Source organism: Eleutherodactylus coqui, chromosome 8, assembly GCF_035609145.1.
Source record: "Eleutherodactylus coqui strain aEleCoq1 chromosome 8, aEleCoq1.hap1, whole genome shotgun sequence".
In the NCBI taxonomy this organism is placed as follows: Eukaryota; Metazoa; Chordata; class Amphibia; order Anura; family Eleutherodactylidae; genus Eleutherodactylus; species Eleutherodactylus coqui.
This window is the reverse complement of record NC_089844.1, coordinates 65,240,176-65,266,809: the sequence shown is the minus strand read 5'-3', so window position 1 is coordinate 65,266,809 and position 26,634 is coordinate 65,240,176. Positions and strand designations below refer to the sequence as shown.

At 44.8% G+C, this 26,634-nt stretch overlaps 1 protein-coding gene across 1 annotated transcript in view; it reads right to left on the bottom strand.

Moving 5' to 3' along the window:
- CERKL (ceramide kinase like) overlaps positions 1-26,634 on the bottom strand; it is a 124,934-nt gene that overhangs the window by 86,276 nt on the left and 12,024 nt on the right. The window contains exon 2 of the mRNA XM_066575760.1: positions 10,653-10,892. Within this exon, the coding sequence (XP_066431857.1) occupies positions 10,653-10,892 (240 nt within the window). The remainder of the gene's footprint in view (positions 1-10,652; positions 10,893-26,634) is intronic.

Here is a 26,634-nt window from a genome sequence, read left to right as displayed (position 1 = left end):
TGGCTCCTACTGCACACTGATGAGGGGCAAACACCCCAAAACAGCTGTGTATGGATTCTGGCTTGGCTTTCAGTTCCCAACCACTGTTGCAAAGACCTGCTGCTTAAAGAGTCAGACACTGATTTGCAGGAATGCTGCCATCCAATAGGTGGCGCTGCAGAGATATTGTTCCATCTTCCATATTAGCACTATTTTTAGATGCACACAATAAAGTTCTAAAGTGTTATAAAGAAAAGAAGCACTGGACATTTGCAATTTATGTACAATAGACCAGAGCCGAGGCGGTTACTTTTGCTGTTCCTGTGCACCACTGAACGAGTGGCTGAGAGGATGCTTTTGATGTTGTAAGCTGGTTCAACACCTCATTGTTTATTATATACTAGTAATTATTAGGAAATTATAGAACCAATGAGAATAAGTTGGCGCTATACAAATAAAGATTATTAAAAGATTACAGAAGCAGTGTTTCTGATGGCGCAATGCGCCACACAGCTGTGCTACATGGTACATCTAATATGACACACACACACACACACACACACACACACACACACGCACGCACGCACGCACGCACGCACGCACGCACGCACGCACACACACACACACACACACACCTCTGCTACATCCATCCTGACCCCGTACATCACACAGCTCTACTACATCCATCCCGATTCCCACACATTACACACAGCTCGGCTAGATGGTACATCCATTATGATCCCCACACATTACACACACCGCTTTACTACATCCATTTTGATCCCCACACAAGACAAACATCTTGCCTCCTCCCACAGCAGTGACGTCACCGCAAGGCCTTTAGCTCACTGGATCTCTGTGGTGGGGAGGAGCATGGTGTCTCCCTTCCGGACTGCTGAGTTGTGTCTGAGATAATAACGGCTTGTATTCTCAGTGAGTTATTTTTATCCTCCCCTAATTAAGAGCCATTACTGTGGTGTTCTTCTGTCGGTCAGGCTCTGTGTTTTATATATCCTATAGGGCCTGCGATGATGTCACCAGGGGGCAGAGCATGAGAAGAACCCACATATAGTACTTTATACCAAACCTCAGAATGGCTCCTCCCATAGCAGTGACATCACCGCAGGTCCTTTAGCCCACTGGATCTCTGAGGTGGCAGTAGGTCAGTGTGTTCTGTCAGGACTGCCGAGTTGTGTCTGAGATAATAATGGCTTAGTTGTGTTCTCATTTTGTTATTTTTGAGCTTCCCTTCCAAGAGCCTTAACTTTGTAGTTCTTCTGTCGATCAGGCTCTGTGTTTTACATATATTGTAGGACCTTTGATGACGTCACCAGGGGTGGAGCATGAGAAGCACTCACCTACTAACTGACAAGTAGTCGTTAGTAGTTTGAAAATGCCCAACTGATTCCCAGACTAACCTACATTCAGTCCTTAACACAACCTCTGGCTATGTGAACCGATTGATTTTATGGACAGGAGTAGCCTCATCAATTTTAAACAGGTGAGGTTAGCAAGATTTAAAATAAAAATAAAAAAACTATATAAAAACAAATCACTATGGCTGCTTTCACACCTGCGTTAGCGCTCAGTTCAGGGTTTCCATCTCTCTGCTCCATTTTTGGAGGAGAGAGACTGGTATAAAATAGAAAAAAAAAACTGATCCATTTTTTTCCCCATAGATTTAAGGGGAAAAAAACGGAAAGGCTTCAGTTTGCTTCAGTTCTGTCCGGTTTGTTTGGACAGAAATTTAACACTGCAGACTGCGAGGTTTTGCAGTCCAAAATAGCGGAAACCTGACAGAAGGACGCATTTTTTCTTTTGCATAGGCTTTTCTTACATTTTCGAAATCCTGTAGAGAAAAAGACACTAGAAAAAGAAAAATTCCCAACACTGAAGGCATACTGTATTTTGACAAAAATTACCCCCCAAAAAATCCCAACACTAAGGACATACTGCAATTCGCCAAAAAAAAATCCCAAACCCCACTGACCCCAAACACCCAATGAAAACACCCCAAACCAAAATACTACGCCTATAGACTTACAATTAGTGATGAGCGAGCATACTCGCTAAGGGCAATTGCTCGAGCAAGCATTGCCCTTAGAGAGTACCTGCCCGCTCGAGACAAAAAGTTTGGGTGCCGCCGCGGGGGAGCGGTGAGTTGCGGCAGTCAGCAGGGGGGAGAGAGGGAGAGAGAGATCTCCCCTCCGTTCCTCCCTGCTCTCCCCCGCAGCTCCCTGCCCACCGCCGCCACCCGAACCTTTTGTCTCGAGCAGGCAGGTACTCGCTAAGGGCAATGCTCGCTCGAGTAATTGCCCTTAGAGAGTATGCTCGCTCATCACTACTTACAATACTTTTTATTGTGGACTGTTAATTAACATCTGGCTGCAGTGTTTAATAAAAAAATTAAAAAAATAAAAAAAAGTGCAAAAACTTCATAAAAAAAACAAACTAAAACCGCAGGTAATGTTGGCTTAGACCATCTTCTACATAAGAGCTTACACATTGGTCTGTTGTCTTATAACAGGTTGAACATATGAACTGATGTGGAGAGGGTATTGCTTTACTATAGCTTTAACGGCAATTCCACATTGAAAATGACTTCCAATCCATAACAACCATTCTAACAGAATGTCTTCTCTCGTGCCACATATTGAAGAGTCATTACAAATCCGTAAATACCAGTCTCAGGCACCAAAATAAATATACGGCAGGGATTACATTTGCTTTCCAGCTGTTAGTCAATGGCATTGTTTTTAATACAATAAAAGGGTTTTGCAAAGCATTAACACACTTCACATAACTAAATACATTCATTGTGCTTTCTGATTATTTTCCAATTTAGAGAGATAGGTGTTAAGAAGCACCGAATTTAATTTTTTTGGGTACTTCAAGGGGTTGTCCGATTTGGACAATGCCAGTTTGCTAAAGGTCGCCTAATGGACAGTTCATAGGTGACCAATTACTGAGCTTCTGGCTAATCAGCAGTAATCAGTTTGTGAATTTGTTAGCAGGTGTAACATTTCATGATGCAGTGCCCCCACAGGAAAGATGGAGTATTGCACAATATCCATTGAAATCAGTTGGGCATCTAAATTAATAAAAGAGGAGGAGTTAAACATTCATCTCCACAGAGATTCAAGCTTCAGAGCATGGTAGTTCTGTAGAAACTGTTTGGGTAAGAATACAAGGAGAGAACAACAGAAAGGACACCATTGTAGGCATTTACTATAGGCTGCCTGGAAAAGCAGAATATATGAAAATAGATGAAATGGCCAGGCTCTCAACGAAGCATCACATAGCGATCATGGGAGATTTTTAGCTATCCAGACATTTGTTGGGAATCTCTCCCAGGTAAAAGTAATGGATCCAACAAATTCTTATTCGCTCTTGCTGACAACTTTGTCTTCCAAAAGGTCGAAGAGAAAACAAGGGATCTGCTATCTGGGACCCAATTCTAACCAACAGGGAGGGAATGATTGAGGAAGTTAGGGTGGCTGGGTCCTTAGAAGGCAGTGATTATGCTATCCTTGAATTTTGGCTAAAAAGGGGAGGAAGTCCTAAGACGACTGAGACCTCAAGGTTGGATTTCAGAAAGGCAGATTTTAATGAACTCAGAAAGAGGGTAGGAAGAATCCAATGGCTGGATGTTCTTAAGGACAGAAAGGTCCAAGGAGGTTGGGAAATATCGCGAAATGAGATTCTCAAAGCACAATTGTTAACAATCTCTAAAAGAAAGAATAATGGGAAGCATTTAAAAAGAGACCAGGATGAATGAGCACACAACTTGCACACGTTAAAAATTCAAGGAAAAAAGATGAGTGAAAAAAGAATTGTTTTTTTTTAAATGAAAGTTTCAAAAACCCATTCTAGATTTATCATTTAAGAATATGTAATTTTTTTTATCGCCACATCTGTAAAATTCCAATGTATTAATATAACACTATCATACATTAAAATCCTGTCACAAAAATGCTACAAATGCACTTTTTCGTCACCCATCACCAAGAAAAAAAAATTAATAACCATGAAATAAATGTAATAAAAAGCAATCAAAAGTCATGTATAACCCAAAATGGTACCAATAGAAAACACAGGTCCACCTGCAAAAAACAAGCCTTGGTACGGCTAAAAAAGACAGATTTTTTTAAAATTTTCTACGTAAATTATGATGGTCATAAGATGGAGGCAGAAAGAAAAATAAAAGTTTATATATAACACTAACACACTAATTATATATATATATATATTTTTTTTTTTTTTTTTTTTTTTTTAATTACGTACTTCCAGGAGTTCATTGCTGCAGGTGTGGTTGATTTGGCTGGCTGATTGTGTGGACTTCTCCAGCCAGCCAATCTCCTTGGGTCTGTGCACAGAAATACCAGCCCCTCTTGCTAGAGGATGCTGGTCATTATCTCCTTACAGGACTCTTGACTCTGGTGAGTGCATGCATGATGATCTGCTTGGTGGTCCCACCGTCTGTAGGTGTGCAGACACCTGGTGTGAACTTTATATTTGCTCTGTCCTTGTTTGGCGTTCCTTAAGTTCCTGTATGGGGCTCTCCGTATTGGAACGATCGCCCCGCTTTAAGGAAGGACTCCCATTTCCTGTGGTCCTAAGTTATGTTAGTGTATAGACTCAGAAGATAATGAGGACTCTTGATGTGGGCTTGTGAGTTTGGCCAAGATATAAACCAGTATCTCATATTTATTGGTAATTCTACCTTCCATTAATATTTAGTACATTGGTAAGTATTTCGGCGTTTTGTCTAGTCCGACGCCTGACTTCTCCCGTTATCTTGGTTTGGTTTGTGTGATCTCTGTGTCCGTTAGCAATATATTATATAACATTCATGTAGGTCGCTATTCACCTAGAAGCGCTGTTAGCCCGGCTGCATCTTCTTCCTGGTCCCCGACACTATTCTTCTCCATCTCTTCTGGCCAAGGATTGAAAAATCTCCACCTCCTGGAAGCGCTGCCTCTGATTGGCTGAAGCTTAGCCAATCAAAGCCATCGCTCGATGAACCCATCACAGCCATTCATCGAGCGCTGGTTCCGACTGGTTAAGCATCAGCTAATCACAGCCAGCGCTTCCAGGAGGCAGGGATTTCTCAATCCCCGGCCAGTAGAGATGAAGGACAACAGTGGCAGTGACCGGGAAGAAGCTGCAGCGGAGTCAGACAGCGCTTCTAAGGTGATGTATACTTTTTTTTTCTCTGCAGCTAGAGCTTATTTTCAGGGTATATTTCAAGCCCCACACCAAAAATCCTCACATGTGGTGCTACAAAGTCACGCAACTTCGCAGCACCACAAAATCGAGGTATCACTGCGAGAAACTGCAGCGATATCGCACTGACCAGCTATGTGATATCGCTGCGATGCCGTGTCGCCAGTGTGCACAAAGCCTAAGGAAAAGTCTGTGATGGTTAGGGCTCATGCTTTTCCTCTTCAGCCAAACTGTGTGACAAAGATATGGCAGCAATTTCAGCTTTCATTACACTGGGTTAAGCTAAAATAATGATTGGATAGCAGAAGACAAAAAAAAAATGAGTTTTTGATTAAAGAAAATGAAAGAGAGGCGACATATTATAGACACTAACATAAAGACCACTACATTGAGTACAAGGAGAACCCCATCGAGGCTATGTAAGTATATGACCGCTCACAGCATAGCACTAGGTAAGCCAGTGTACATTCGATGGGGTTACAGAAATGTGTTATTATTAGAGATGAGCGAGCATACTCGCTAAGGCTAACGACTCGAGCGAGTAGTACCTTAGTTGAGTATCTGCCCGCTCGTCTCTAAAGATTCGGCTGCCGCTGCGGGTGACAGGTGAGTTGCGGGAGTGAGCAGGGGGGGGGGGGGGGGGGGGGGAGAGGGATCTCTCCTCCGTTCCTCCCCGCCGGCACCCGAATCTTTAGAGACGAGCGGGCAGATACTCAACTAAGGCACTACTGGCTCAAGTAGTTAGCCTTAGCAAGTATACTCGCTCATCTCTAGTGACTATGCAAATATTTGTGTACTTTACCCTCACTTTTACATATGTACTAAAATGAAGAATATACCTATGCTTTGTAATATGTGATATATTCTTCTGCTTTCAGCATACAACGGATTTAGGATTCGTAAAGCTGCATTTAGGGCAATATTGCAGGGAATGAAAAAACTGCAGGTTTGGGAAATTTAGGTACATTTTCCACAATGAAACTTACCTGGCGTGTGCAGATTTAGATCCACAGCATATCAATTCTATTGGGCAAGGAGCACAGATTTGTTGTGGATTCTCTCTATTGGCCTCCACAGGGATGAAAAAGTCTAAAATAAAAATCTGCAAAACATGTAATGTTGCAGATTTTGTAGCCGACTACCTGTAGATCCACAGAAAATTCTGCAAATTTGAAAACGGTTTTCCCATTCTTATCAGATTCTGCGGATGAGATGTGGATTTCCCTTCGGAATTGCTGCGGAAATTATAGACTTATCCTTAAAGTTCTTTATTTTTTTTATCAAGGATGACAAGTTTATAGAATTGCATCTGTTCCCATTTGTCATTATGGCCTATTCATAGGACCACTGATGACCATGGATTTTGAGAACAAAAACTTGCATTACCTACTCTACAGACTGAAGCGTAGAGGAGATTACTGGAGAGTTTGCAGAAATCTTATAATTGGTTGGAGTCTGACTACATTCACTGCATAACTATTTACAATAGGAAGTCCCTTTTAATAGACCGAAACTGGTAGAGGATACAAAACAAGTCTGTATTCCTTGGGCAATGGTTTGCAACTGAGGGAACCACAAACGCAATTTGTGGTAACCTGTACATCATTTTTGCCATGTCGGGTCCTTTAGGTTGGAGAGCCCTTTAAAATGACTTGGAAAACGATCTGGGTATTGTATCGTGTTTGGTGCAGATGTAAGGGGGTTGCCCATGCACCCCTAGGTTATATGGGTTGTTTGCATAGTTTGTTGTAAAGAGTGAGGGTGTGCTGACCTCTACAGGCCAGACCGTGTTATAAATCCTGTTGTATATACATTGTTATTGGCTGCAGCTGAACACGTGGGGCGTGCATACGTCGGGTTGATGCACACATGATATAAGGCGTGTACACATCATCTGATTAAAGAAAAGAAAGTGTGCTTGCTGCCAGGGTGGATTGGTGCTAGCTGGCATAGCATGTGGTCACGGTTCGGTATCCTGGCCACAACTGCGGGAGGACTGGATAGCAATCTATGTGGAACGCCCTTGCTAAGGTCAAATCTGGAGTTGAAGCTGTGCTCCACCAGGGTTCCTGTGCCTGCCATCTTCATATGTTCAGCCATTGCTCTCCCATCTTCGAATATCCAGAGACTGTTTATACTAGATGTAATTTGCTTTGAGCCATGTGTTAATAAAACAGTTTGTTTTGAGCATTAACCATGTATTCTTATATTCAATTAATAACTTTTAGGAGGCCACTTTTGACCTGGTACCAGCCCTGTGATCAAGCCTGCTTTTCCCACTATGGGCTGGAGTCCAGGACCAACGCTACTGTGTCCCCAGCTAGGCCTCTGTTCTGTTCCCCTTAGTGTCCACAGAGTTGGCCTTCAGCCTCAACTGAGGCAATGGAGTGCATAGCCGTAAATCTTCACAGGCCATCCATTTAATAACTTACATGTGGCCCTCACATTACCCCAGGGGCCCGGTTACACGATGTCAGTCAATTCTCTTCCCTAATTCATAACAGATACACATCCTTTCTTACTATGACCACAGTGTCATTAGCTCAGATAAAGGACACTAAAACCATATTTTTTGATTAGTATTCACTCCTTTTACACATGAGGCAATTTGTATTTCAAAAGCATACCACCAACCTAGCAAAGCACAACAGATGTGAAATTATAACTTGTCCTGGAGACTACGCTTCAAGTATTAAAGGAGATGTCTCATGAAAGCAAGTGGGGTTATATACTTCTGTATGGCCATATTAATGCACTTTGTAATATACATTGTGCATTAATTATGAGCCATACAGACGTTATTTCACTTACCTGTTCCGTTGCTGGCGTCCCCGTCTCCATGGCTCCGTCTAAAATCGCCTCTTCTGGCGATTTTAGACGCACTTGCACAGTCCGGTCTTCTTGTTTTCTCAATGGGGCCGCTCGTGCAGGATGCCGACTCCGTGTAGCTCCGCCCCGTCACGTGCCGATTCCAGCCAATCAGGAGGCTGGAATCGGCAATGGACCGCACAGAAGCCCTGCGGTCCACCGAGGGTGAAGATCCCGGCGGCCATCTTCACAAGGTGAGTATGAAGACGCCGGACCGCGGGGATTCGGGTAAGTACTATATGTTTTTTTTTTTTAAACGTCTGCATCGGGTTTGTCTTGCGCCGAACGGGGGGGCTATTAAAAAAAAAAAAAAACCCGTTTCGGCGTGAGACATCTCCTTTAACTTAGGTAAAAGTGACCCCGTTATAGACTGACACAGATTTTGGGCTGGGGTACTAAGCAGGGCCATCTACAGAAGACCAATTATTACTAATCCCTTTACATGACTTCAATAGTTCTGTAGCACTATATAGATTGTGAAGGTTGGTTTAATGTGTAACCTGAAAGCTACAAAAATTTAAAAAAAAAACACAAATATTATCACGTTCCACAGAGGAAAGAAAACAATTTTTTATATTATTTTAGCTTAGTACAGTAAAACCTCTTTGAGACGACCAACTAAATTGCATTGGAAAGCGGCCTTCTAGGGGTTGGCTTGCTCAAAAAAATTGCATAATATACGGTGGAACTGAAAATCTGTTTTTAAAAAAACGGGTGGCCTTCTCAGAGAGGTGGTCTTCTGGAGTGGTTTCACTGTACCTGATTATTTCAACAAGAGAAGTATTATTCTGCTTGGAGAACTTCCATATAGAGACGCTCGTCCTCCTGAGGATCCTCCCATGATATACCACCATGCAGGCATAGATGGAGGGGTGCGCGGACGACCTGAGCCAGAGCTTCTATCTTAGTGAAAGTGTAAAATTCAGCACCACAAAGCAAAAGTTATAACGCCTTATTACTTCATATTTAAAATGGCAAGCAGCATGGTATTTCACACATTTTAAGGCTAAACAATTCTAACTCCCGATTCATTTGTACTCGGAATCCTGCTGATGGAAGAATAGAAAACATAATTTTTCCTCAGTTAGGTTGGATTTTACTCTTTCTTATGCATATTATTGTCCACCAGAAGGTATGGCAGGAGACCCACTTCACTTCTGTCTGTCTTATCTAGACTACGATCTGGATCGAAAGTGCCATAAAGCCTTTGGTGACCCATTGCAACATGTCTAAGGATAAAAAAAGAGCTTCCTTGGATAGTATTACTAGACAAGTGGGAAAACCTACTTAATGACCAAATGAAGAGAGGTGCTCGCCTTCTGTTGTCAAAGATGCGGTGGTTAGAAGACAATACGTGAATCAGAAGTAGAACCAAGAATACCCAATGGAATTCAATTGATAATCCCATAAGTTTTTATTAAAATGGTCTACAGATGCACTTGTCAAGTAGGCAGATGTGGATCCCCCTTGCCACACACCGGTTTGACTTTGCGCCATTTATGGAGGCAGCACCTAGGGTACCCTGGTTTTCACCCTTGACTCCTTCAAATGGGATACGGTCTTTGCTGCAGGACTCCCAAGGCATTATACACACACGGAATCCTAATAATGTAGTTGCTAATGCTAAACAAGGCTGAGGCACGGTACCCGAAGGTCTGAACAGGAGCACAGCAGAGAAGGAGGCTGTAGTCAGGGCTGGGGCCATAGGTGCAGTAACAAAGTCCAAGCTGAGGGTCAGGGCAAGCAGTAGGCAACAAACAAGTCCAGAGTACGGAGCAGAGATCAGGGAGCACAGATGTCAGAATATTTAAAGTCAGGCAAGGATCATAACTGGAACAAACACAACCAGCGGCTTTGTCACAAATGGTAGTAGGAGACCAACGGCTTAGTCATCCACCCTAGGGTATGGATGTCTAGTATAGGGAGTCCATGAACAGGACTGGAGGAGGATGTGTTGTAGTGGTGCGCACATGTCCTACGGGCAGATTTCAGGGCGTTAGCAGGAAGGGTCTTGAGGGAGGACTTGACATATTGAAGAGCAAGAATGGCAGCGACCACCCACAGCTGCCAAAAACAGCTGTGCCGAAATGAAAGCGTACTGTGCTCAAGCCTATATACTAGGAGCACATGAATGCTACTGCTATGTATAGACCTGTTGAACTGTCTATTGCCACATGTCAGAAAACTGGACATCATCCTTCAATTGGTGTCCTTTTTCCATGCAAAAAAAAAAAAGCCATCTTTCGGCCATTTTCCTTCCAATTAATTTGAAATGACAACTTTTGAGATCTACAAAAGTATTACTACATTTTCTACAGAGCACGGACAACATCTGACAGGCTGGTTTTTGTCTACATTTAGGCCGGTGATCCAAGAAAGGTTCTGCTGCTGTTGGATATCATTAATATTTTGGGTATATGGTACTCACACTGAATAAAGAATAGAAAAATGACTTCATCTATGGAATTGTAACAGCATTTTACCGCTCTAATGCCCGACAAACGGTAGATTTCCTTCAGGACAGACAGTACGTACTGGCAGCTGTCTAATAAAACATATTTGTGACTACTGTAACTTACCATTCAAGGTTTCCTTCAATTGCCGCAGCCAAATATCACAGTAGTCTTCACTTAAATTATGAAAATCAATGGCATTATCTTTTAGCTTATGTCCTTTCCTGATGCACACAAATACTGTGATGCCCAACAAGGTGCCACCTTTTTCCTGCCCTGCCAATCTGCGTCTCTTCAGTTTCACAGAAAATATGTCCCTCAATTCAATGGATTCTTCTTTAGGTTGAGGCTGGACTTTCGAGCTCCCTGTCCGAAAGAAAGTAGAGAAGAAAATATTTACACAACATGAAGGATCGTCTCAAGTACTAAACATATTCACAGCACAAATGTAAAAGGAATTCAAATTTAGTCCTGCGGGCTGGATGGGATTAATTTATAGCTTCTAGCTAAGAAGTCCAATATGTCCCGTTAAAGGAGCAATAAACCAAAAATGCAAAAACTTCTAAATGTTCTACTTAGAACGTAAACTGCTAAAGTCATACACATTGAGAAAAGATAAGAGGCGGTACACCAGGCCCCTATATCTCTGAGCTAGAAATATTGGCTGCGTTCCTCTATTTAAGGGTCCATTTGGATGAGCCGATTCTCGTTTGAACGGGTGAGTGATATCGCCAACTCTTTCGCACCTGATTACAAGGATTCTTGTTTGTTGTTCAGTCATTGGCTCGGCTTTAGACAGAATGATTGTGGTTCACTTTTGCTCGTTGGCTTAGCAAACAATTGAGTGATAGGGGTCCTGGACAAAAGAACCCCACCAATCTACTATAATTAATATAGTTATAGCTAGAAATGAGCGAGAATACTCGCTAAGGGCAATTGCTCGAGCGAGCATTGTCCTTAGCGAGTACCTGCCCGCTCGAGACAAAAGGTTCGGGTGTCGGCATGGGGGAGCGGTGAGTTGCGGCAATCAGCAGGGGGAGCGGGGGGGGAGAGCTCTCCCCCGCCGGCACCCGAACCTTTTGTCTCGAGCGGGCAGGTACTCGCTAAGGGCAATGCAGTCTGTTGCTACATTTTATTGAAATATTTAATGAATGCTACGTTTTAGCCCTTTTTTTGGTTTAATGACTTAATTTAAGTAATTTAGGGATTCAACAATGTTAGGGGGTTCCATTCGGGGAGTAGAAAAGGGGAATCCCTGTGGCTGAACGACTCCGTCTTAAGACAGAACTGAACAGACCCTGGGTCCGTTCAGGGTAGGACAGAAGAAAAAGCACTACATGCAGCACTACTTCTTCCGGTATTTTGAGCCAGATCGGTGACGGAACCTCCGGAGGTTCCAACCCAGATGTGAAGCCTCTTTTCCACATCGTGTGACTACAACATTGCAAGTCAACAGCAACTATTCTGTTTATGAATATTCTATCCAGAAATAATAAACCATTGATGTAATAAAACAGCAGATCCCTCCCCTGCGGAGTACCACATGGCAAACCACAACATGGGGGCAAAAATCAGTCACATAGCAGTAAGTACAATTTAGCAAATTTGTATCGATTCAAATTCAATTTCTCTATTACAGTTTACAATCTGGTCCCGAAACATATAAATATAAACCGCCATCTCGAAAGCTAATGGAGCCAACGTTTAGCTATGTCTTAACAGATACAATTTAATATACAATCATTACTTCTCTGGACCCCCGGAGGAGCCCAACTAATCAGTGTTGGAAAGAATCTTGCTCCCATCTGGTAGCAATAAACTTTTCTAAAAGACTGAACAGTAATATTTAATCCTGTGACTTCTTACTGTGATCTAAATTAACTTTTGCTACTGTTTTGTCATATCACATGGATATCAAATTATCTCTGACGAGTCTAGTGGTCCAGTTAAGAACAGATAATAATGGCAACGACAAAAAAAAAAAGAGCTTCTTCATGTAATGTCACTTAACGGGTAATCGCTGCATACGTGCTCCAGTCACAGAGAGGGAACGGGGAGGGAGGAGGTCTCGTTTTTATTATTTAAATGGCAGCAATTACGAACAGCACGCTGTGCGAGAGCGCACGGTAAAATACATCGCGTCTCCAAAGGAAATTATTGTGATCATTCTTAATATTTGTTACCTTGGAGACACAATGACGGCTTTATTGGAAGCTGCGTCCGCATTATTAGGCTTCTCGTTTACAAAGAGAAAAAAGTTTTAAAGTGGAGAAATTGTGTAGGTTTGTAGAAGGGTTATGGCGTAATACTCTACTTGCCGCAACATTGCGGGAGATCAAGTGATTAACCCCTTCCCGCTCCATGACGTACCGGTCATGGAGCGGCGGGGTATTATGAAGAGAGGTTGCGTGGCAACCTCCCTTCATACAGCGCGGGCGTCAGCTGTTTATAACAGCTGACACCCGCGGAAAATAACCGCTATCGCCGTGCGCGGCTATTAACCATTTAAATGCCGCTGTCAATTCTGACAACGGCATTTAAATCCCCTGAACGATGTTCGGGGGTCCCGCGCGCGCGCCCCCCGCGGTGAGATCGGGGGAGCCGTGCAGCTGTCATGGTAGCCGGGGGCATAATGAAAGGCCCCAGGACTGCCTTACCAGACTGCCTATCAAGCCATCCCCGTGGGGTGGCTTGATAGACTGCTTGTTAAATTGCAGTATGACGTAATACTATAGCATTACGTGATACTGCAGGAGCGATCAAAGCATCGCATGTTAAAGTCCCCCAGGGGGACTTCAAAGTAGATTTAAAAAAAATATTAAAAAAATCAATAAAGTTTTTTTAATTATAAAAAAAAAAAGTTATAAAAAGTTTAAAATCACCCCCTTTTGCCATATCTATTATTAAAAAATCTAAATTATAAAATAAAAATATGTATTTGGTATCGCGGCGTCCGTAAAAGTCCGATCTATCAAAGTAGCGCATTATTTTTCCCGCTTGGTGAACGTCGTCCGAAAAAAAAAAATAAAGAACGCCAGAAATGCACTTTTTCACTTACCCTGTCTCCCAGAAAAAAAACGCAATAAATAGCGATCAAAAAGTCGTATGCATTCCAAATTGATACTGTCGGAAACTACAGGACATCCCGCAAAAAATGAGCCATCGCTCAACTACGTCGACGGAAAAATAAAAAAGTTATTGCGCGCACAAAATGACCGCAGAAAATAATTGAAAATAAATAAATGTCTTTGGGGGAAAAAAAAGTGTAGAATAGTAAGACAAAACCTATACAAGTTTGGTATCGTAGTAATCGTACCGACCCATAGAATAAAGTTATCATGTCGCTTTTGTTGCCGTTTGTGCGCCGCAGAAACAAGACGCACTAAAAGATGGCGAAATGTCATTTCTTTTTTTCATTTTACTCCACTTAGAATTTTTTAAACGTTTTTCAGTACATTATATGATACTTTAAATAGCACCACTGAAAACTACAACTCGTCCCGCAAAAAAACAAGCCTTCATACAGCGACGTCGATGGATAAATAAAGGAGTTACAAATTTTTTGAAGGGGGGGGAGAGGGAGGAAAAAACGAAAATGGAAAAGGAAAAAGGGGCTGCGTCATTAAGGGGTCAAATGACCGGTCTTGATTAATTTTTCCCTATATGTGTAAATGCCAGTCTTCGGCTACATTCACACGAGCGCAAAACTTGGGTAGCGAGACGCAAAGAACTTGCGTGAATATGGACTCCGTTCTTTTAAATGGAGTTATACACGAGCGATGCTGCGAGGTAAAATAATCACTGCATGCGCTATTTTTTCACAACCCTCGGAACGCATCGCAGATATTTTTCAACAGGACTGTCAGACCCATCGCATGCCGCGTGACCTGCACGCAAGTGCGTTGTGTTCTTTCCCATTGAAATCAATGGGAAACATTTTCTGATCCTCCAACGCTTGTGAAACAGGCGCCGCAGCATCGTAATTTCACAGAAGCAAGGTGAAGCATTTTTTGCATGGAAAAACGTCCCGCATCCGCAGGCTAAACGCACGTTGGCAAGCATGATATTGGGTTGAGTTTCTTGGCCCGATATCGCGCTCACCCATGTGACCGTAGCCTCAGGGTTTCCTATTCCTATTGATTTCAATGGGCTTATATGGTGTGTAATTCGCACGTAGATAGGACCTGCTGCGGATTTTGTCATGTGATCCCCAATGTGAAGGAGCCCTTAGGATGCATTCACACGGGCAATTTTCCAGCTCGAGGTTCCCATATGGACGGGATGCGCTTGGAAAGGGAACTCATTCATTTGAATGTGTTAATTCAAACAAGCGATTTTTCTCTCAGATTGCTAGTCCAATTTAGAAGAATCGCTGTCTGTCCTGTTTCTGTGTAATTATTCTTCAAAAGTTGCCCATTATTTTCTATAGGAGCATTAAAAAAAATTAAATAGCAATTATATGGCGTGCAGTATACAAACCACACCCACTTTTTTACAAGTGTGTTGGGGGCAGCACAAAAAGCCAAAAAGTCACAATGTTTTGCAGAAATCCCCACATTTGCAACTTTTTAACACCAGAAACTGGAGTAAAGGCTCTTCTGAATGTCCCCCATACTAGTGATGTCAGATCCTCGGGCGTTATATGAAGGGGAGCCGTTAGTGTCTGGTTTACTACATAAAGGCTAAGCCTCCATTCACCTCTGGGCTAATCATTTCCGATGCTCACAGAAACACATAAAATCGCTGAAGAGTTCCATCCGGCACATCGGGGATATGAACTGCTCCAAACCAATCCCATTTACTGTAATAGGACGGAATCCAGCCGCTCACCAAATACTGCGGCATGCTCTGCTACCTGGTTCAGGATTTTGGTTCTGATCTGAGATGGAGACTCCAATCCAGATGCTAACAGCGCATTAAAGGGGTTGTCCGGGACTTTTACTGCTAGGCAAGGTTACCAATAGCTGATTGATGGGGCTCTGCCACTCAGGGTCAGCTCTTCACTGGGCTTCCATCAGTATGGACAGCAGCCCAAATTGAATTTAATGGGAGCTGTACTTGCAGTACCAACCCTGGCCACTGCAATATGGACAGAGCTACAGCTATCTATTGCCAGCGCTGTGCACACGGTCAGTGGGCCCAGCCAACTGCTGATCGGTAAGGATCCCTAGCAGCAGATCTCCACAAATCAACTATTGATGACTAGAGATGAGCGAGCGTACTCGGATAAGCACTACTCGCTCGAGTAATTGGCTTTATCCGAGTATCGCTGTGCTCGGGTCTAAAGATTCGGGTGCCGCTGCGGCTGACAGGTGAGTTGCAGCGGGGAGCAGGGGAGAGCGGGCGGGAGAGGAGGAGAGAAAGATCTTACCTCCGTTCCTCCCCGCTCTCCCCTGCAGCTCCCCGCTCCGTGCCGGCACCCGAATCTTTAGGCCCGAGCACAGCGATACTCGGATAAAGCAAATTACTCGAGCGAGTAGTGCTTATCCGAGTACGCTCGCTCATCTCTATTGATGACCTATCCTAAGGATAGGTCACTAATAGTAAAAGTCCCAGACAGCTCCTTTAAAGGGAACCTGTCATTTCCCCAAAGAACTATAACCTAGGTTATGGTGCTGTTAGGGGACGTGACTGGGAGCCGGGTGATATAGGTTTCCTATTCACTCGCTCCTGTGATCTGGTTGTGTTCTCCTCTACATTCAGCACACGGCATGAAAATCTGACTCTTTTCACAAAAGGGACCTTTCTCAAGGGTCACAAGAAAAGTGTACCCAGATAGCGCCTCAGGATCATCATTCAGTGAAAAACGACACAATTCTAATCCTCCAAAGATGGGGGGGGGGGGGGGGGGAAGCTGCGGAAATAATTGGGGTCTCTCATAAGAGAGTGATCCCAAAGAAATACAATAGAAAGTAGCTATTAGCAAAGAAAACTTTTCTGCGCTCAATGAATTGTTCGTTTCCACAAATGGTGGTTGTCAAGAATATATAGGAGTTACACTTACTGGAGAGGAGGGGGATATGATGACCATGAGCCCCCTCCTTGAAGTCATGTCTCCTTTCTCTCCAAATAGACGTTTCCAAGCGGTTAAGATAGAATAATAACACTTTTTAATTCCAATGTTTGCTAAAAAAAACGGGCAACGCGTTTCTGTGCTCACAGGCACCTTTCTCAAGCCATAGTTAAATAATACAATCATCACATATATATAGTATTGTAAGATCACTTACAAGTTACCGGTGTCTCACGGTGGTGGCGGCCATATTGGGGGCGTGTTCGAATTTGCCAACGTCATCACGGTGGTCACGTGATCGGCGTTTGACGTCCCCACTGTAGAAAGGCATAGAGGGTATCACTAGGGGCGTGTCTGACGTATTCAACGTCATCACGACCATCACGTGATCGGCATATGGCATTCCTATTATCAAGTGCATAGGACATGTTGTTAGAGGCGTGTCAGATGCTTCCGCCGTCATCACTGTCGTCATGTGACTGACACGTGATGTGCCCTTAGTCTGTATGTTACGGGCAACGCCATATCTATGGGTACAGCGTCATTACATCTGTCATGTGATCGATGTGCGACGTACTTGTATCTAAAATGTTAAAAACGGCATTCTAGGCATAGTTTCACTCTCTCTATGCATCACGTGTATATCATATGATGTTTATACATATCGATGGAATATTGCTTGTTTTTCTACCATTCTCCTATAAGGCCTCCCTCCCACGAACGGATTTCCGCCGCGTAATTCACGGTGAAAATCCGCTGCGTTGCCCCCTGCTATTAGGTTCTATTGAACCTAATAGCTCAATGCTCACGGTGCGGAATTCCACCGCGGAATTGCGCACCGTGAAATCTCCCGTCCTCACCTGCAGCATGCTCTATTTGCCGCGGGTGTACGCGCTGACGGCTTCCATTGCAGTCAATGGAAGCCGTCCGTTCACGCTATCTCCCGCTCTAACACAGCGGAAAATAGCTTGAAAATGCTTTCCGGCCTACCGCCGCCGCGTTATGTGGGAGCGAAGACGCCGGATACGCTGGTAAGTATAAGGTCTCTGGGGGGCGCCGTGACGGGCTTCGCCGCGGAATATTCCGCGGCGGAGCCCGTCACGCTCGTGTGCAGCCGGCCTTAATTTGTATAATCGGATAACCTGATTATATGAGGTGGAGTTACTAGCCTAATCTAGTGGTTGCATAATTTGTGTATCTTATACATTTTAGTGTATATAAACATACATATAAATATTCACAATAAATCTTAACATATATAAAATTAATACAAATATTCGTAATCCATAAAATTCAAAGAATGTCAAGAAAAATAAACATTTTTTTTCTACCAGTGTATGTTATTTTGTTTAAAAATCCTTACATAGAAGACTTTTGTTTTGTTCAATTCTATTTAAAAGTTTTTATTTAAAAGTTAGGTTTTTTTCCGACGGTTTCATTCAGCCCTGTAGGGTTCAATGTTTGTAATCGAAAGATCCAGTACATTTCTCGTTTTTTGAGTAGAGAATAGAGATGAGCGAGCGTACTCGGAAAAGCACTACTCGCTCGAGTAATGTGCTTTATCCGAGTATCGCTGTGCTCGTCCCTGAAGATTCGGGTGCAGCTGCAGCTGACAGGTGAGTCGCAGCGGGGAGCAGGGGAGAGCGGGCGGGAGAGAGGGAGAGAAAGATCTTACCTCCGTTCCTCCCCGCTCTCCCCTGCAGCTCCCCGCTCCGCAGCGGCACCCGAATCTTCAGACCCGAGCACAGCGATACTCGGATAAAGCAAATTACTCGAGCGAGTAGTGCTTTTCCGAGTACGCTCGCTCATCTCTAGTAGAGAAAACAATTCAGGTTTTACTTTCTCTAGTGGTGTTACTTTCAAACCCCTGGCATCTTTATTATGTACTTACATAAAACGTCTTGAGATGCTGTGTTTCTCAAAACCATTCACTATGTTATTACGATGTTTGTTAATCCGGATTCGTAGGGGATTGATTGTACGCCCTATATACCTTAGCCCACAAGGACATTGTAGAAGATATATCACAAATTTTGAATTGCATGTTAAAAGAGATTGAATCTTCTGTATTTTTTTTGTTGTTGATGATATCGGTATTTCTTTTTTTCCATGTGTAATGTATGTACAACATTTGCATCTGGGTATACCGCACTTGTATGCACCTTGGATGGGCTTTAGAAATTGATTGGCACCATTTGTATCTTTGTTTTGTTTATTTTTTTGTCTTTTGAAAGGGCAGGAGAGGGCTAATATATCTTTTATTTCTTCTATTTCTTGCCCGTAACATACAGACTAAGGGCACATCACGTGTCGGTCACATGACGACAGTGATGACGGCGGAAGCATCTGACACGCCTCTAACAACATGTCCTATGCACTTGATAATAGGAATGCCATATGCCGATCACGTGACGGTCGTGATGACGTTGAATACGTCAGACACACCCCTAGTGATACCCTCTATGCCTTTCTACAGTGGGGACGTCAAACGCCGATCACGTGACCACCGTGATGACGTTGGCAAATTCGAACACGCCCCCAATATGGCCGCCACCACCGTGAGACACCGGTAACTTGTAAGTGATCTTACAATACTATATATATGTGAGGATTGTATTATTTAACTATGGCTTGAGAAAGGTGCCTGTGAGCACAGAAACGCGTTGCCTGTTTTTTTAGCGAACATTGGAATTAAAAAGTGTTATTATTCTATCTTAAACGCTTGGAAACGTCTATTTGGAGAGAAAGGAGACATCACTTCAAGGAGGGGGCTCATGGTCATCATACCCCCCTCCTCTCCAGTAAGTGTAAGGCCGCCTGCACACGGGCGGAAATCCCGCAGCGGGATTTTCCGCCGGATTTCCGCCACTGAAAGCCCGCATAGGAGTGCATTACAATACGCACTCCTGTGCAGACGGCCGCGGTTTGGCCGCGCGAAATCTCGCACGGTAAACAAATCGCGGCATGTCCTATTTTTGTGCGGGGCTCGTCTGCAGGCGGCCTAACTCCTATATATGCTTGACAACCACCATTTGTGGAAACGAACAATTCTTTCTCAAGGGTGGAATTTTTCCTCGTTACACACCAAAATCTGTACGGCTCTGTGTGGATTTTGCTGCAGAATGAAAATGGCTTACTTCAGCAATTGCACACCAAAATAAAGCTTGAGGATTTTTGTGTGGAACTTGTAGCGACAGATTAAAAGGTGGAATGTGAAAAAAATTGCGCTCATGTGCAAGCTCCTAAAGGGTATGCTCACACGGCAGAATTTTTGAGACTTCCAGCTCTAAAACCAGCGTCAAAAATCAGATTTCTGCCATATTTTTTGGTGCAGATTTGCAAGTGGAAAATGGCCAAAATCCGCATGTGGCATTCTGTTTCAGAATTCTGTACATGGCAAAAAGCTGTGGATTTCTACCTGTGTGAAAACACCTCAATACAGTTGCTTTAACCCCTTCCATTCCACTGTCTAACGTCTGAAGACATTCTGATTGAAGGCTGTGCAGCTCGGATTTCGGAAGACATCCAGCAGGGTATTCTCACTGTATATTACTGACCGATCTGTTGTCAGGGGCCTCTCCAGTATGTCACACACTGCAGTACTGGCTCTAGTTTTTCGGATGACTACATTCTTATTTAAAAGAATGTTACTGTAATAGGAATCATTTTCAGAAAATGGATAAAATATATCAAACCCGAAAATACAGGCAAGGGTTACATTTGCCAGTATTGCACCAAAAAACCCTCAAATTCCAAGTTCACTGCAATAGTAATTACCCATCAATTTAATTAGGTTTTACTTAAGTATCAGAACTACGTGGTGGGCCAAGGAAACTAGCCCACCACTGGTTCCGGAACCACACCCTTATGATCGCTGTCCAAAAGGAAATCTGTCCTTGTTGCCAATAGTAACCAATCACAGCGCAGCTTTGACCTCATACTGCAGAGGTAAAATGAAGGCTGCGCTGTGATTGGTTGCTATGAGTTTGGTGCTGCGATCAACGATGGGCTAGTTTTCCACGGTCCACCCCGTAATGTAGTGATGATCACAGACACACAATATATTTATTGTCTTTACTTTTCAATATTTCCCTTTTATTTTATTAAAACTAGTAATTATGTTCTAGCTCAGTGATGGCGAACCTTTTAGAGACCGAGTGCCCAAACTGCAACCCAAAACCCACTTATTTATAGCAAAGTGCCAACATGTCAGGGGGCGGGGCTTATCACGACGTATGATTTTACCCGTCATTCTAAAAAGGAAATGGGTGCTTCAAAATAGACAATGTGCAGATTTGACTGTTTTTTGGATGCAGAAATGCTGCAGAATTTGCCACGGAAATTTCCGCTGAGGACATTTTGCAACATTTTCGCCACGTGTAAACATACCCAAGCAGTAACTGTGAACCCCCACAGCGGCCCCAGCGGTAACAGTGACACACCCCCCTCCCTCCCACACAGCGGCCACAGCGGTAACAGTGACATCCCACAGAGGCCCCAGCGGACCCCCCTTCCCCCACAGCGGCTCCCGCAGTAACAGTGACCCCCCCCACACACACAGTGGCTCCAGCGGTAACAGTGACATCCCACAGTGGCCCCAGCGGTAACAGTGACATCCCACAGTGGCCCCAGCGGTAACAGTGACATCCCACAGTGGCCCCAGCGGTAACAGTGACATCCCACAGTGGCCCCAGCGGTAACAGTGACATCCCACAGAGGCCCCAGCGGTAACAGTGACATCCCACAGAAGCCCCAGCGGTAACAGTGACATCCCACAGAAGCCCCAGCGGTAACAGTGACATCCCACAGAAGCCCCAGCGGTAACAGTGACATCCCACAGAAGCCCCAGCGGTAACAGTGACATCCCACAGAAGCCCCAGCGGTAACAGTGACATCCCACAGAAGCCCCAGCGGTAACAGTGACATCCCACAGAAACCCCAGGGGTAACAGTGACATCCCACAGAGGCCCCAGCGGTAACAGTGACACCCCACAGTGGCCCCAGCGGTAACAGTGACATCCCACAGTGGCCCCAGCGGTAACAGTGACATCCCACAGTGGCCCCAGCGGTAACAGTGACATCCCACAGTGGCCCCAGCGGTAACAGTGACATCCCACAGTGGCCCCAGCGGTAACAGTGACATCCCACAGTGGCCCCAGCGGTAACAGTGACATCCCACAGAAGCCCCAGCGGTAACAGTGACATCCCACAGAAGCCCCAGCGGTAACAGTGACATCCCACAGAAGCCCCAGCGGTAACAGTGACACCCCACAGAGGCCCCAGCGGTAACAGTGACACCCCACAGTGGCCCCAGCGGTAACAGTGACACCCCACAGTGGCCCCAGCGGTAACAGTGACACCCCACAGTGGCCCCAGCGGTAACAGTGACACCCCACAGTGGCCCCAGCGGTAACAGTGACACCCCACAGTGGCCCCAGCGGTAACAGTGACACCCCACAGTGGCCCCAGCGGTAACAGTGACACCCCACAGTGGCCCCAGCGGTAACAGTGACATCCCACAGTGGCCCCAGCGGTAACAGTGACATCCCACAGTGGCCCCAGCGGTAACAGTGACATCCCACAGTGGCCCCAGCGGTAACAGTGACATCCCACAGTGGCCCCAGCGGTAACAGTGACATCCCACAGTGGCCCCAGCTGTAACAGTGACATCCCACAGTGGCCCCAGCTGTAACAGTGACATCCCACAGTGGCCCCAGCGGTAACAGTGACATCCCACAGTGGCCCCAGCGGTAACAGTGACATCCCACAGAGGCCCCAGCGGTAACAGTGACATCCCACAGAAGCCCCAGCGGTAACAGTGACATCCCACAGAAGCCCCAGCGGTAACAGTGACATCCCACAGAAGCCCCAGCGGTAACAGTGACATCCCACAGAAGCCCCAGCGGTAACAGTGACATCCCACAGAAGCCCCAGCGGTAACAGTGACATCCCACAGAAACCCCAGGGGTAACAGTGACATCCCACAGAAGCCCCAGCGGTAACAGTGACACCCCACAGTGGCCCCAGCGGTAACAGTGACATCCCACAGTGGCCCCAGCGGTAACAGTGACATCCCACAGTGGCCCCAGCGGTAACAGTGACATCCCACAGTGGCCCCAGCGGTAACAGTGACATCCCACAGTGGCCCCAGCGGTAACAGTGACATCCCACAGTGGCCCCAGCGGTAACAGTGACATCCCACAGTGGCCCCAGAGGTAACAGTGACATCCCACAGTGGCCCCAGAGGTAACAGTGACATCCCACAGAAGCCCCAGCGGTAACAGTGACATCCCACAGAAGCCCCAGCGGTAACAGTGACATCCCACAGAAGCCCCAGCGGTAACAGTGACATCCCACAGAAGCCCCAGCGGTAACAGTGACATTCCACAGAAGCCCCAGCGGTAACAGTGACATTCCACAGAAGCCCCAGCGGTAACAGTGACATTCCACAGAAGCCCCAGCGGTAACAGTGACATTCCACAGAAGCCCCAGCGGTAACAGTGACATTCCACAGAAGCCCCAGCGGCAATAGTGACATGCCACATTGGCTCCAGTAGTAATAGTGACATGCCACAGTGGCCCCCAGTAGTAATAGTGACATCCCACAGTGGCCCTCAGTAGTAATAGTGACATCCCACAGTGGCCCCCAGTAGTAATAGTGACATCCCACAGTGGCCCCCAGTAGTAATAGTGACATCCCACAGTGGCCCCCAGTAGTAATAGTGACATCCCACAGTGGCCCCCAGTAGTAATAGTGACATCCCACAGTGGCCCCAGTAGTAATAGTGACCCTTGAGTCCCATATACTTACCCCCTCCTCCTCGTGGAAGCGCTGCTGCTCCATTGCTCAACGCTGATTTCAGGTGAACACTGAAATCAGTGTGTTGCCCGACACTTTCTCCCTTGCTCTCACGGAACCTAAGAGCAGATGTCAGGGGAGAAGGGAGGAGGATCCCAGCTGCACACTGCGGTCACAATGTGTGCTGGGCTCAGCGCTGCTAGCAGCGCAGCTGAGTGAATACTGGCAGAAGAGTCGCAGCAGCGGCCCCTGAAGGTTTTCACTGACGTGGTGACTGGCCGACGGTGACACATGTCAGCAGGGAGGGCTCTGTGTGCCACCTCTGGCATGCGTGCCACAGGTTCGCCACCACTGTTCTAAACCCATCTACTTGAAAAATGCCCGAAACCCTGATAAATTTCACAAAAAAACTTAGTTTTTAAATTCCCCCCAAAACCCCACAAAAAATAGTGTGAACACAGAAGATCCACCTAAAGAAAATTGTTAAATAAATCAATAAAAATAAGATTAATAGCAAATACAAAAAAAATTGCATTTCAAAAAGTATAAATGAGAATACTGAAAACATAGCAATTTGCCTCAAGCTATTCTCATCCCCGTCTGTCAAGACCCCCAAGAAACTGATAAATGTTCTAGGAAATACCAAATTATGTAAAATAAAGTAGGATTTAACCTATTAGCAAGAAAGAAAAAAAAAGCCGTGAATTTTGTATTTACAATCGTGTGTATTTGAATGTATTGGCGGTGCGCCCCCACCGGCCTCACCCAGCGGGCGCTACATTCAGACAGAATTTAATATTCTTAATTATTACAAGATTAGATAAGTCATTCTACAGTAAAAAATGTGCTGGGATCCCCCTCACTGCTACAAACCCAAGTGCGGCGTAAATCTCCACATAATATAGGCCGGTGGAGATTTATCAGGGAAGCTTATTTTTTTTCATGAGGTATTAAAAAAAAAAAAGAAAAAAATGTAATAATAATAAAAAGAGGAATGTTTAAAAAACTGCGAGCACAATTAGCGTCAAGCAGATAAATCCTGCCCTAATCCTGTTTACGGTCTCCATCAGACAGATGTGCCAAGATTGATTCAGACAGAACCTCGGCTTACAGTAATATTTCTTTTTAAGTGCTCCGCGCTCGCCTATTTTTGTTAAACCTTTACTAAATAAATGTTCGCGCCGATTGATTTCCGCTACTACTACGGAAGAAGGGCTCCTTTTTGCCCGTCTTTGCTGTGAACGCAGAACCTTCAAAATGGAGATTATCAATGGGCCTTGCAATTAAATTGTCCCCCCCCCCCCCTCACCCCACCCCCACGAAGATTTGCCAATTTGGTACAGAATTAAATAGCATTATATCCGACAGAATACCTAAATCCCCCGGACAGATGGCACCTACTGCCGCAGTAAGTGTTACGAGATGGTCGCTATTATAGTGAGTAACAGGATATCGCCGCTGATACTTTTATATTACAGTCACATGTTAAAAAACAGGTAATACAGATATTCGCTTGGCAGATGCTATCATGCAGGAACTTAGCTAATCAAGAAAGGGTTACAATACAATTAACTTGCGGATCAACGGTTATATTACATGTGCTCTTTATTACAGGTTCACAAAAAAGGATTGGGCTTCATGGTTCTGGTTTTTTAAAGAACCATCACAAGATTTTAAAAAGTTACCCGCTACAGGATAGGTGATAAGGGTCTGATTTGTTGGGGGTCTCAATCCTCTCCTTCCCCTCCAAAAGATCATAAGAAAGGAGTGAGCCTCGTATGGTGCAAGTTCAATCTCTGTGTGGCTCAGGTAGCCGGTTCAAGGTCGACTCAGCCTTCCATCCTTCTGAGGGAGAGGGAGAGGGAGAGGGAGCAAGAAAACAAAAAAAAAATAAAAAAAGGCTCTGGACCCGGCGCCCCACATACAAAAATGCTCGAGTCTCTCATTGTAGCCAATGGGGTTCGTTACTCGAGTAGAGCTCTCGAATTTTACGAAAAGCTTGACTCGAATAACGCGGACCTGAGCATTTGGGTGCTCACTCATCTCTAGTAATAAATAAAAAATTACCTGAAAGCGCTGTGTAATGAGTTGGCGCTATACAAATAAGATTTAAATGTCATGTCCTCTATATAGAGTGGCGGCCAAGCATATAAACTATTGCTACCATGCATCCCTATGGGCCTGTCAAAGAGAAGCCTAGTAGAGCACTTGCCAGTCCTATCGAGCTACATGATGCTGCAGTCCATCTGCTTGGTCGCCACTGCATTCATAAGTGCCCTATCCTGTTGATAAGGATTTCAATGCATTTATTCAGATGAGCGATTTTTAGACACGTAAAAACGGCACATACGCTGCCAAATCCAGCAGAGATAGGTCTTGCCCTATCTTTTGGCCGGACTAGGCTGGGAGCTCCTATGGGAGCCTATCAGAGCCGTCAGAAAAGGGAGGGAGTTTAGCAGCGACCTAAAATTGCGGTAAAAATCTGTGGCTAAGCCACACGTTTCTACGGCGCATTCTGCCATGGATTCATACAGAGATTTAGCCTGGGAACGGCCAAAATCCACACACAGAGTTTCCAACGTGTTTCCATGCAAATGCGCTTGAAGAAAGGACTTTTTCATGAGGTCCAAGCAGAAAAGTGGAATTCCAGAGACGAATTTTGCTAATTGATGGGGCTTATTTCACGTGCAGATCTGTGGCAAAAATACTTTGTTTATGCATAGACTTCTGCCGCAGTTGGGATTTGTACAGACATTTCTGCATTAACCCTTTCCAATCCAATTTGTATCCTGGTTTTCCTAGGGGGCTTACTCTTTTTCTGCCGTTATACAACAGCGCTATATGCTGGCTAAAGCCAGTACTGCATGAGGCGACAGGTTGGATAGGCTCCGACAGCAGAGAGGCTGGCAATATATAGTAAGAGAACCCTGACGGATGTCTACCAACATCGGAGCTCTACAGCCTTAAATCATAATGTCTTCAGGGGTCAGACAGTGGATGGGAAAGGGTTAAATTCCACCATTTGAAAATACCTGGTCTGTGAACAACCATTTAATTTCATATTTATATCGGGGGTTCTGGTTTGAGTAATATATCTTTAGAATAGGGAATAGTTTTTCTGATCCATAAATCCTTTGCATAGGTATAAAACTCAAGGATAAGACTCTCGCCCTGCTCAGGAACAGCTGATGTATTGTCTATGCCAGTGCTACTTACTGGTTATATCAGAATAGTGCCTCAGGTTAGGTGGGTCACATCTGCATCGGAGCCTCCAGCATAGATCTGGATGAAACCCT